The 13588-nt window shown below is 45.2% G+C and overlaps 1 protein-coding gene across 1 annotated transcript in view; it reads left to right on the top strand.

Annotated features, from left to right (window-relative positions):
- The window catches only part of ITGA8 (integrin subunit alpha 8), a 213250-nt gene extending 207004 nt beyond the window's left edge, over window positions 1–6246 (top strand). Inside the window, exon 30 of the mRNA XM_073581939.1 lies at window positions 1913–6246. Within this exon, the coding sequence (XP_073438040.1) occupies window positions 1913–1999 (87 nt within the window). The 3' untranslated portion in view covers window positions 2000–6246. The remainder of the gene's footprint in view (window positions 1–1912) is intronic.
- The last annotated feature ends 7342 nt before the right edge of the window (window positions 6247–13588 follow it).

Genomic DNA, 13588 nt, shown 5'->3' with positions numbered 1-13588 from the left:
GGAATCACCTTCCTTCCACCCGTAATGAGTGCCCCCGGGTTCTTTATTAGGTCTTTGGAAGGAATCAGTCATGCCCTTTGTATTGACCACCCAAGCATTTATTCATATAAATGAGATTGTCTATAGGGGTTGTCCAGGATTGGTGTTTAAGTCTGCAGTCACTCTGGGTGTGTCTGCAGACTTGTAAATCCTCACAGTGCACGCTGTCAGGATTCTCCATAGCTGGCGCCGGGAGCAGGCAGTTATATGAGCGCAAGTATCCGACTTGAATACTTCCAGCCACATTAGACGTGTCCGAATTCTCTCAATTCACTTAAATTGAGCAAGGCCGTGTACGTCTAGTCAGCACATGATCACATGCATACAGATCGCATACATGCGGTCATGCGCTCACCCACTCCCAGCACCGGAGAATCCTAACAGCGCACACACTTTGTACTATGAGGATTCACAAGTCTATAGTCACATAGAGTGACTGCAGACTAGAGAGCGAGCCTGGGAAGTCCCTTTAGACATCTTTTTTTTAAGTTAAACAAGCCTTAGAATTACTCCATTTTGACTGTGGGAGGGTCAGTCAATCACATCATAGACATTATGACATCAGCAGAAGGGGGTGATGATGACCTTGTAGGAGACAGTGCTCAATTCACTCCTTAAGCCCCCTTCTCACATAACGAGATCGTTAGCGAGATTGCTGTTGCGTCACCGATTTTGTGATGCAACAGCGATCTCGCCAGCGATCTCGCTACGTGTGTCACATAGCGGTGACCGGCCCCCCCGCTGCATATAGCTGATCGTGCTCGAATGTCCCAGGCCATTTTTTTATCGTTTGCGTCCCGCTGGCCAGCATGCATCACTGTGTTTGACGCCGACGAGCGACCATGTTGGCGACGCAGAACTCAGGGACGCAGGCGTGAATCGTCAGAATAGCTGCTGTGTGACAAGGTCCCAATGACCGCCGAGGTCGTTATACGGATCGCCGGATCGTTGCTGCGCCGTTGAGTAGATCTGTCTGTTTGACAGCTTACTAGCGACCATTTAGCGACGCACCAGCGATCCTTACCAGCTCGTTCGTTGTCGGGATCGCTGGTGCGTTGCTTAGTGTAACGGTACCCTAAGACTTATGGAATTTAAGGCAAATAAAGTGTTGACATTTCACACACTCCCATCCCAGACAAAGTGCTTAATGATCACCAATACGTGTTTTTACTCACCTGAGATATAAGAGAATAGCATCCCCAGACAGGTAACAATCCAGCAGCTACACTATAGCGGACAACTTGCTGCATCAGCCACGATCTGTGTTGTCACTGTGTACAAAAATGTATGCAATGAGGCTGCGCCCACTGGACGGGCTCTGCCCAGGAGTTTGTGTAACCGGCCGCTGTTCCCAGCTCAGAAACTGGTGAATCCCTGCAGTGCACAGTGCGTACACTGGGGATATTCATAAGTCTGCAGTCACATAGAGTGACTACAGACTTCTCATTTTGGAATAAACAACCCATTTTAATGTTTTTGTGTGGTATGGCTATCTGAATTAAAGAAATAATCATTTAAAGTTTAAAAATTGCAAATTTTGGGAAATTCAGGTCAAATTGAATATTTTTCTAAACGAACGCAAAACATATTGATCTAAATTTACTATTATTAATAAATATAATGTGCCACGAAAAAGCAATCTCACAATCAGTGGAATCCGTTGAAGCATTTCAGAGTTATTACCACATATAATGTCACTGTGACACTGGTCAGATTTAAAAAATGTTGGCCTCGTCATTAGCTCGTCATCAAAGTCTGTTGAGCAGACTGAACGACTAAGCACCGGTACTGCCAAAACAAAAAGCATAATAGCCAAACCCAAAAATTTTGCAAATTTCAAAGCTAACATTCTTTTGTTATATTTTTTTTGAAGTGTGGATTCTTCGACCGGGCTAGACCGCCACAGGAAGATGTAACCGATGACACAGAAAAGTTAACAAACAAGACATCCGAAGCATGAAAACAAACTACCTGCTGTAAGACTGCTAATGTGGAGGCCAAAGATTGAATGTACCTGCATCGCCACTTTGCCGCGTTGCATCTGAGTTGCGCTGTACCTACTCAAGGAACATTTTTGTTCAGCGATGCCTTAAAAAAAATATTCCTTCAACATCACAGATGGAGTTTTTACTTGAATCTTTGCTGGTTTCCTGCAGATGAGTTGTGTGATGTGTTCTCCAGAGACTCGTGAGAGTAACAAAAACTGTAAGGCAGTGCCTTTATTACTGTACCGGGATGTAGACCTCTCTGACCAAATCTAGAACCACTACTGTTCTGTAAAGGATCTGGGACTGCGCTGCCCATGATGGGACAGAACTCCTTTGGATCACTGGGAAGTGTCAGATTTTGGACTATGTTTTTGAAACTGACTATAAAAGTTGGAGTTAAGAATTGTCATGTGAAGCACAAACTCCTTAGTCTTCCTCTCGAAGCTTCCAAGAAAATGTAACAGAGATCTGTAAACTATTTTATACATTTGTACAAATGTCAAAAAGTTCTTGTTTATAGAATATATGCCATTTTAAATGAATGCCAAAGCTTAACTTAACACCTACTCAATATAACGGCCACGGCCCGAATCTAAAGACATCATGTTTATTGAGGTCAATCTGCCTGGGTCAAGAGTTGGGTTTTCAAGAGTTGAGTTTTTTATTGGAACTTTTTGTGTTCTTCTTTGAATGGCCAGGGACCTGAGATCACTTTATATAACAATCACTTTATTTATATCACTTATCACACTGTTACACTTTGACCATATTTAGCTGTGCCTTTGTGTGTCTCGCACATGACCAGTAGTCATGGTGTACAGAGGCTTTCCGACTACTTATGTTTGGGGATTACTTAATATTGCATTCGATCATAATAATGAACCAAGAAAGGCTGGATGCAACTAGGGTTGGTTTTAACTAGTGGCCTAGTTTGTAAATAAAGCTCTAATGTCCACTTAAGAACATTCAAAGAACACTCTCTTCCATAGATGATTATATATGTTTCATTTAGACCAGAAAATCATATTTAAAAGGGGTAATTTTTTATTATTTTATTATTTAACGGCCTTTGTCTTGATCTCGAATCATAGCAACTTAATGGATGACTGCTGTGTAGGAAGATCAATCTTGTGGAAGCCTAGATAGGTCCACCTGGGTCTTCTACATTATCTTGATAGTACCAAGCCATCGGGTTGCAGGTCTTCCTCTTTACCTTGTTCCTCCTATCCTTCCGACCATGATGTCCTTTCTCCAGTAATTGCTCTCTTCGTGTGATGTGTCCAAAGTAGGCAAGTCGTAGCTTGATGATCCATGCTTCCAGTGACTGACGTCTGGCTTGAATTGTTCCAAAATTGATTTGTTTGTTCTTCTTGTCATCCATGGTATTGATAACATCCTTCTCCAGCACCACATTTGGAAGGCATTTATTCTTCTTCTTTCTTGTTTCCTTATCATCCAGGTTTCACATTCATATGTTTGAAGACCTTTCCTCTATGAGCATCATAAACCACATGAGAAATGTCAAAGCCTCCCATTGGCCACTATGCAGGCCCTTTATGAATCTGCTCTCAATACCTAGACTCTATATAGATGTATCTATATAGAGTCTAGGTATGGGAGTTTTCCTTCAATGGAAGTCTTCAAACAGAGGCTGGACAGACATCTGTCTTCGATGATTTAGTGAATCCTGTTTGGGCAGGGGGTTGGACCAGATGACCCAGGGGTCCCTTCCAACTCTACCATAGTATGATTCTATGATCTCTAAGTAGTTGCTACTATCCATACCTCGGGTCTCATATGACATGGTGTAAATAAAAATACTATGTATATGATCTATGCAATGTCCTGAGGACAATTCCTTGCTGTAGACCAGTAGAATGGATTACTCAAGTCCTGCAATTCAATATATCTTAAAGGCAACCTCTCATCACTTTTTTGGTCTAATAGTCATCACCACTAGTTGATTGTGCCTCTTCAACGCTTTCTAAAGGTGTCTATGGGTTAGTGGTGGCATTTTCGAGATCAGAAAGCTGCTAACAAGGGTGCCTCCAATCCATAGGATAGATTATAATATATGCATGATCCCTGTGGTATGACCATTTGGGCCCTTGCTAATGACAAAACTGGGGTTCCCAAAATCCACTGTATGAATGAAATGGTAGCGACCATAGACAGTGAATGGAGCACATGCTCAATATAACTTCTTCACCCAAGAGACTTTGGTCCCACATCTTCATAATGGGAGGGTGCCTGAACAGTTGTACTCACAGAGAGATCATACCTTTATTTTCTATACTATAATAAGGTGATACATATCCTATATGGGACAACAACTTTACATTATCTCCAGTCAAGGTTTTCCCAGTCGTTGCAAAGTTACACCTCTCATCATGCTCTAACAGCCTTTGTCTATGAGCTACAAATTGGCAACCACCACTTTAGGCCAATGACACACTTCTCTCTGTAAAGTGGTTCCGGGGAAGCTCTTAGACTTTTGTATTCAGAATTATTCCTTTTTAATAGAAGATATTGAATATGTTCTATTAGGAAATGCTTCTTCTGGAGTCAGTGTCTGCTGAAAGTTTTACACACAGGGGAACTATAGTTTGGTGACCACAACTTGGGCCATTGATGGCACACATCTAGCAATCAGAATTCTAGAGGGTGTTCCAGATATTTTTCATCCAGGTAGGATTGGGAATATCCAAGTGCAGAGGTAGCAGTCACAATCTATCCCTTGTGCCAGGGGGTACAAAAACACCAGCTTTATAAATGTCACATGGAAGGTAGGAGGCCCAGGATGTTTGCATGCTTTGATTATCCTTAATTACACAATATGCTATCTATTCTATTGCATAAAGCCTCTCCTCGAGACGATTACGGGATTTGTCTCGATTTCTGTCTTCAGGAGCACACAGCTCCTCTGCCTCCCAGCTTCCTGCTTGCCAGAGGGCAGTGTGCTCCTGATGACAAGCAGCACGGCTGACCAGCTTGCCTAGATGCTGCAGAATCGAAAGAGCACTGAAACTGGTCAGATTCAATGATCTAGCCTGCTGTATCGCAAAGATCTTGCAAGTGCTGAACTTGTCTCGAAAACCGACCACAGCTTATAGACTGCAGAGGTGGCTGGTTACAGATGCAATGAGTAGTAAACTAGAGAAGTAAAAATCCTTCTGTTCTTGAGAACAGTGAGGATTTTTAATAGGAGGTAAGTTGTAAAGTTTCTTGTTTTTACAAGCATCTTGCAATTGTAACCATGTGAGGATATCTCTATAACAATGACCCTCAACTTGGCCGTATATAAGGGATATTAGAATGCCATTTATTGACTGACTTGTTATTAGTGGATCTATAAAGATTGTTTTAGAAGACAGTACTATCATTAAAATGACAAAATGACCATTGATATCTGATGTGACCTGTGGTCTGATCTTCCATTGATGGAATATTGATCTGTCGGCATGATTACCTTGTTTAATTACATCACCCTGCAAAGACAGGAAAACTTTTTGAGAAATGTCTGCTTTCTGTTAAACTCGTAGGTGTCACAAAGGGCCACCTACTTGCCCACCAGAGAGTGGTCTTAGCAGACTGTACCCAACTGTGGGTAAAAAATGAGGCCCTCTGCTTGTCTAAACTTTAGAGGACATTGAAACTTTTCAGTGCAATATATAATAAACCCAAAACTTGTTTACACTGGGATCTGATGGCTCTTTTTCTATGTATTTTTTGAATACCAGAGTACCAAATGCAATTATTAGGGATGACGCCATATTGAGCAGTTACACATGGACCAAGGAAGCCTAAGAAGCCCAAATACTTCTGATGCTCACATGCCAATATTCAATTTTATATACTCTCAGCTTGAATATATTCCCTAGCCAGAGAAAAAGAAGCCATAAGTGTATTCCAGTCCTTTCCATTCCTCATGCGATCATAATCTTATTTTCAGATACGCTTTATTAGGACCTTTTCTTGGAATACACAAATCCACTGAATGTATTTTCCATGCTCGCTCCTTCTGGCTTTAGGTCCATACATGGAGTTTGTGTCATCGGAGAGATTTTGCTTCCATTTCATTATTGTTTTTCTACTAAGCCGACCATCACTTGTGCAAATACCATTATTCTGGGAGATGCTTGACGACAGACATGTTATCGGCCTGTGCAATGTGCAAAGGACTCTTTTTTCCAAAACAATAAAAGAGCAAATGGGACAATGGTTTGTGTTTTACTCATTTCCTCTCGTTAGAGTAACATCAAAATGAAAATTTGAAGGATTTTTTTAATGGGAATTTTCACATTGGTGCCCACAGTGACTGCGGCAAAATGACTCCCTTGTGGACTGCTGTTAATTCAGAAATGTATGGAAGACTTGGTGGTGCTTTTGGTGCACGTGAATGCATCTAGACCTCCATCTTACGCAGAACCACAGCTCTAAATTTAAGAATGGGTCACTAACAGAGTGGAGCTTTCTTGCTGCCTTGGTCCATTGTATTTCATGGCAGCAGAACCAAGGTAGTCTGCGATACTGTTGCTGACATCCTCATCCTGGCAACTTGGGTGTCTCTTCACTTACTAGGACCAGTGAACGTCATGCCATGAGTCCTTCCATGTAGTTAAGAGGTACCAAGAATGCTGACGGCAGAGGTGAAAACTGACCTAGTTTGACTGCCACAATGGACTGAAATAGACCAGGACAGCATGAATCTTTTTGTTCAGCTCTAGTCATTGATCTCCTCCCAAACAATGCTGCAATTTACGTAACGTAAGCACCTCATATCTACAGAGCTCCCATGATGAAGACCCCATTGTTTACAGCTGTCAGCAATCCCAGACAATTTCTGGGGCACTTGTATTGTGGATGTGCATGCTACATACATGGGACGGACTAAGTAACGGAGGCTACTCCATATTCCCAAGGAGCGGTCTGTATGTTCAAATCACCCCCCTTCTTCCTGAAATAAATTAAGGCTAACAAGTTATTTATTTTCATTTTATTTTTTATTTATAACTTATTTCATACTTTAGGATGCACTCCAGGTTTAGACAGCAGAAAATAGAAAATACACAAAGCCCTGCTTTACACACACACAGCTCTGCTACACACATACAGCTCTGCTACAAACACTGCTCTGCTATATGCGCGCACACTTACCAAAGCTACATCAACACACACACAGCTCAGCTACATCAACACACAGCTCAGCTGCTGAAATCGTTTTTGCTTTAGTGTCTTGTACATTGTACATATGGGGGTGTGACTCCCCTTCCTTTTGGGGCTGTGCATCTTGTTTTTTTAACTTTCCATGAGAAGGTAAAAAATAGTCAGGTCCAGGTCACGCTCTGCTCCTATCTATTTTGAGGACTACTGAAACATAGCGATATGAAATACTAGAGCTCAGCTACATCAATACACACAGCACAGCTACATTAACATGCACAGAGCTTAGCTCCATCGATATATATATATATATATATATACAGTATATATATATATATATCATATATAGATAGTATAAAAAAGATGAAGACATCACTCCTTCTTAGAAAAAATATAGTGGTTTATTAGCCCTGTGAGAATCATGTGGGAATAGTGGATGAGGGCAGGTATATCTCGCCCAGATACCTTTCCTATGTGGCCTAGTCTGGTCAGTATCTCACCTGGTTACTAATGAATAATGGGAGGCGGATATAAAAGGATGCCAGGTGGTTGTGTGAGTGTCTCAGCCTGGGAACACAGAGAGCCTGTCTGTGTGAGAGACACATGTGAGTGAAAGCAGTGCCCACTGCAACTGTGGTTTGGCTGGACGGGAGAAGCCCGCCAGTTGGTAGTTAGGATGTCCCTTGTTTAGTTAGTGCCGGACAGGCAAGGATTTGTTTAATGTTTTTTTTCTTTATGCATTGCTTTCACCTTTAATAAACCTGACCTAGTGTCAGTTATACATGGACCCCGGCTCTGCGCCTGAGTTTCATGCTGAACGCACGTGACCTTTGACCCCAGCAAAGGCAATCCCGGAGTGTTTTATCACATTGTGGTGGAGAACGCGGGCATCACGTTGCAAGCATGAGCATAGAGGACGTGGTGAAAGCGCTGGTACAGTCCACCGCCGTCCAGCAAGAAGCTAATCGGGTGATGATGGCCCAGCTGAAGGAGTTGGTGGACATGACAGCTACCGATCGTTCGCTTCTCCAGCAGGTGGCGCAGCGCCTGGCAAGCCTACATGAGGTTAACCTGGAAGCCGAGTCGAGAGTGATTCACGTGAGTCGGTACTGGCAGAAGATGACGACCAAAGATGACGTCGAGGCATACCTGACCACGTTTGAACGGACGGCGGTGCGAGAAAAATGGCCGAAGGCACGATGGGCAGGCCTGATTGCCCCCGTTTCTTTCCGGTGAGGCTCAAAAGGCTTATTATGACTTAGAACCTGAAGCTGCGCAGGACTTAGACAAACTGAAAGCCGAGATCTTGGCCCGGCTGGGAGTGACGACCGCTGTCCGTGCACAGAGAGTGCATCAATGTACTTATCAGCCGGATAAACCACCGCGGTCACAGATGTTTGACCTGATCCACGTGACGAAGAAGTGGCTACAACCCGAGGGGTTGACAGCGCCAGAGATAATCCAGAGAGTCGTCATGGACAAGTACCTGAGAGCTGTACCGCCAGCCCTGAGGAAGTGGGTAAGCCATGGAAATCCTACGACAGCAGATCAACTAGTGGATCTGGTTGAACGTTACTCCGTGGCGGAAGGACTCCGAGACGACGCTACCCCACCTCGTTCTTCATCATCTTCACGTGGAACCGGTAAGACTGTTCCAGGGAATAGGGGAGAAGGAAAAATCCCTAAGACAGTGGGGGAGGAAAACGGGACTGCCCGCAATGCGAGGCCGAGAGTAACGAACTATGGTCTAAGCAAGGGGCCCGTTAGGTGTTTCTGCTGCCAACAGATGGGCCACATTGCTGCAAACTGTCCGGTCACTACTGAACCCATGCAGTGCGACGTCACAGACTCTAAAAACCGCATGTCTATGGTTGCACGGGTAATGAGTATGAATGCTGGTCAAAAGGATGTGGAAAAACATTTGTGTGACTTAACTGTTGATGGAAAAAATGTGGTGGCATTGTTAGACTCGGGAAGTGTGGTGACTGTGGTGAAGGCCAGTCTGGTGTCAGCCCCGACTGGACCATCAGACAAATTTTCTGTAACGTGTGCATGGATACACCTGTTCGTACCTCACCACGGTCATATGCATTACTACTTCCTATGGGTCTGTGCAACATAAAGTGGGACTCGTCCCTGCATTATTGCATGATGTTATCTTGGGCCGGGATTTTCCCCACTTCTGGCAATTGTGGGAGAATCAGTTGATACCCCATGGTAATAGTGTACATGATTCTTCTCCCAGGGCACGTGTGGGTCCCGAACCCCTGGAAGAGGTCTCCCCGGAAGACTCGGGGGAACAGTCTGCTGGAAATGCACTGCAGTTCCCGTTTTCAGTCATGGCGGGTGATACGGAGGAGACCGGGGAAGAGGAGGAGGCCGACAGCCGTCCACCTCCCCGTTTGCCGGATTTGGAAGTTCAGAAAGATGACTTCCAAAGCGAGCAAATAAAGGATCCTACCCTTTCTCAGGCTAGGACAAATGTAAAAGTGATAAATGGGGTACCTGTAGAACCTGGCTCTAGGCTGGCATATCCTTTCATGGTCCTGGAGAATGATTTACTCTATCAGATAGAGAAAAGGGGGAAGACACGGTGCAACTATTAGTCGTGCCAAAACCCTACCGGCGGCAGGTGCTGGACCTGGCCCACGGACATGTGATGAGAGGTCACCTGGGTGTCCAGAAAACCACCGAAAGGATATTACACTGTTTTGTTTGGCCAGGCATGCATCACGATATTCGTGTATATTGTGAGTCTTGTCCTGACTGCCAAGCCTCTGCACCTAAGCCCCGGTTCTGTAGCCCTTTGGTACCCCTACCTATTATTGAGGTCCCGTTTGAGAGGATTGGGATGGATTTAGTTGGGCCCCTTCCATGGTCTGCACGTGGACACCAACATATCCTGGTCATCTTGGATTATGCCACTCGTTACCCGGAGGCCATTCCTTTGCGTAACATGGCCACCAAGACGATTGCCAAGGAACTGGTGCATATGTTTAGTCGGGTCGGTATACCAAAACAGATACTCACCGACCAGGGGACCCCCTTTATGTCCAGGGTAATGAAGGAGCTCTGCCGGTTGTTACAAATCGAACCGTTACGCACATCCGGGTATCACCCTCAAACAGACGGGTTGGTCGAACGGTTCAATAAAACTCTGAAGCAGATGCTAAGAAAGGCGATAGACAAGGATGGGAAGAACTGGCACTATTTACTTCCGTATTTGCTTTTTGCCATCAGGGAAGTGCCCCAGTCTTCCACGGGGTTCTCGCCTTTCGAGTTATTGTACGCCCGACATCCTCGCGGACTGTTAGACATCGCCAAAGAATCCTGGGAGGGTCAGGTCACTCCGTTTAAAACGGTGATAGATCATGTATCCCAAATGCAGGACCGTATTGCGGCTGTTATGCCTATCGTCAAAGAACACATGATGCAGGCTCAGGGAGTCCAAAAAAGAATCTATGATAGGGGCGCCAAGATCCGTACGTTTGCACCCGGAGATAGGGTGTTGATCCTGGTTCCCACGGTGGACAGTAAGTTCCTAGCAAAGTGGCAGGGCCCCTTTGAGATTAAGGAAAGAGTTGGTGAAGTAAACTACAAAGTATACCAGGCAGGTAAACGGAAACCTGAACAGATTTATCATGTAAATCTGATAAAACCCTGGAAAGATCGGTCTGCCTTGTCAGCGGAGCTGGCCCGTCCTGTCTGCTCGCATACCATACCGGAGGTACGGGTTGCAGAGACTCTATCGGAGCGGCAAAAGACTGAGGTCAGGCAGTTTCTACTTCACAACCAAAAGTTTTTCTCAGAAAAACCCGGGCAGACTACGCTAATGAAACATGACATCGTAACGGAACCTGGTGTCACTGTTCATGTGAAACCCTACAGAATTCCGGAAGCGCGCCGTAAAGCCGTTTCCCGAGAAGTGAAGGCAATGTTAAAGTTAGGTGTCATTGAGGAATCGCACAGTGCTTGGTCCAGCCCGATTGTGTAAATTCCTAAACCGGACGGCACAATCCGGTTCTGCAATGACTTCAGGAAACTGAATGCGGTCTCAAAATTTGATGCCTACCCTATGCCCCGGGTCGACGAGTTAATAGATCGGTTAGGTAAAGCCCGATATATTACGACCCTAGACCTAACAAAAGGGTATTGGCAGATCCCTCTGGCGGAGGCTGCCAGAGAAAAGACGGCATTTGCTACGCCGGAAGGTCTATTTCAGTATGTGTATATGCCGTTTGGACTGCACAGAGCACCGGCGACCTTCCAGAGACTGATGGATTGAGTCCTGAGGCCACATAGGCAGTACGCTTCGGCCTATTTGGATGACATTGTCATTTACAGCTTGGACTGGGAGACTCATCTCCAGAAAGTACAAGCTGTGATTGATGACCTGTGGGAGGCAGGTCTAACCGCGAAGCCCAAGAAATGTCACATCGGGCTAGAAGAAGCCCGGTATTTGGGGTATGTAATTGGGAGGGGTGTTGTTAAACCCCAGGTTGATAAGATTCAAGCGGTTCAGGACTGGCCGCAACCTGTCAACAAGAAGCAGGTGCAAGCCTTCCTGGGGATCGCCGGCTATTATCGCCGGTTCATACCCAATTTTGCAGCCATCGCTACCCACCTGATGGATCTTACAAAAGGGAAAGACTCCGTCATGATTAAATGGAGTTTAGCAGCTGAAGAAGCCTTCCATAGCCTAAAACGGGCACTTTGCTCTCAGCCCGTACTGGTGACTCCGGATTTCCGCAGCGAGTTTGTGGTACAAACGGATGCCTCTGATACCGGTATCGGGGCCGTACTCTCACAAGTGAGGGACGGAGTGGAACACCCAGTCCTCTATCTCAGCAGGAAGCTGAATAAACACGAGAAAAGGTATGCAGTCGTAGAAAAAGAGTGCCTCGCCATTAAGTGGGCTCTAGAGGCCCTCAAATATTACCTGGTGGGCCGAAAGTTCAGGCTGATCACTGACCATGCCCCTCTCAAGTGGATGCACTTGCACAAGGAACGGAATAGCCGGGTGACCCGATGGTTCCTTGCCCTGCAGGCCTACACTTTTACGGTGGAGCACCGCCCAGGGATACAGATGGGGAATGCAGATGCCCTGTCCCGAGTGCATGGTTTGGCGGGTGTCATTGCTCGACCGGAGTGGTCTAAGCAGAGGGAGGGGGGATATGTGAGAATCATGTGGGAATAGTGGATGAGGGCAGGTATATCTTGCCCAGATACCTTTCCTATGTGGCCTAGTCTGGTCTGTATCGCACCTGGTTACTAATGAATAATGGGAGGCGGATATAAAAGGATGCCAGGTGGTTGTGTGAGTGTCTCAGCCTGGGAACACAGAGAGTCTGTCTGTGTGAGAGACACGTGAATGAAAGCAGTGCCCACTGCAACTGTGGTTTGGCTGGACGGGAGAAGCCCGCCAGTTGGTAGTTAGGTTGTACCTTGTTTAGTTAGTGCCGGACAGCAGGCTCGGACTGGCCCATAGGGTAGCAGGGCAATCCCCCAGTGGGCCCCTGTGCAGATCAGGGCCCCAACTCCACTATATTGTCAGTACTTTGCATAATTCAATTGATTCATTCTGTCCAGAAAAAAGCAGCCCTTTATCATTCATTAACCAAACGGCTCAGTTTATTATTATATAAAGATATAGGTAAAGTTGTGAATGAGGGTTGTGTAATATTAGTATGCAGGTGAAAAATAGGCCCCCAAAGTCAATGTTACTGGTGGGCCCTTAGCACCCCAGTCCGACACTGCCAGACAGGCAAGGATTTGTTTTATGTTTTTTTTCTTTATGCATTGCTTTCACCTTTAATAAACCTGACCTAGTGTCAGTTATACCTGGACCCCGGCTCTGCGCCTGAGTTTCATGCGGAACGCATGTGACTTTTGACCCCAGCAAAGGCGATCCCGGAGGGTTTTATCACAGCCCATAAAGGGCTCCTGCAATGTTTATGCTCAAGGTTTGAGCCTTTCTAAGAAGGAGTGCTGTCTTCATCTTTTTGGAATTATATTGAGGATCAGTCTATGCCTGGAAGGTCTGGCACCCATTTTTCACATACCGCTTGCTAGTGCTGCTTTTCTACTTTCTTTTATATTTACATATATACACACACCTCTCATACACTCTATATACACTACCACATTTTGCATTTCCTCCTCGGCCGCTACATAGTTTTCTCAGTAATCCAGAATGACCCGGCGTAAGTGGTCTCCTTAATAAAAGGAAGCTGCCACCGAACTGACTTTTTATCAAGATTTTTTCTTGCTAAAAAGTGCGCCCTATAGTCCAAAAAAAAAGTAGCAAAACTGAAAAAAAATAATAAATTTTGTATTGCCGTAATCATACTGAACAGTAGGACAAAGTGACCCAGTCATATTGACAATTGTTATGCCGC

Source organism: Dendrobates tinctorius, unplaced genomic scaffold (assembly GCF_039654945.1).
Source record: "Dendrobates tinctorius isolate UK_male_01 unplaced genomic scaffold, ASM3965494v1 ptg000070l, whole genome shotgun sequence".
Taxonomy (NCBI): Eukaryota; Metazoa; Chordata; class Amphibia; order Anura; family Dendrobatidae; genus Dendrobates; species Dendrobates tinctorius.
This window is presented reverse-complemented; position numbering and strand designations above follow the sequence as displayed.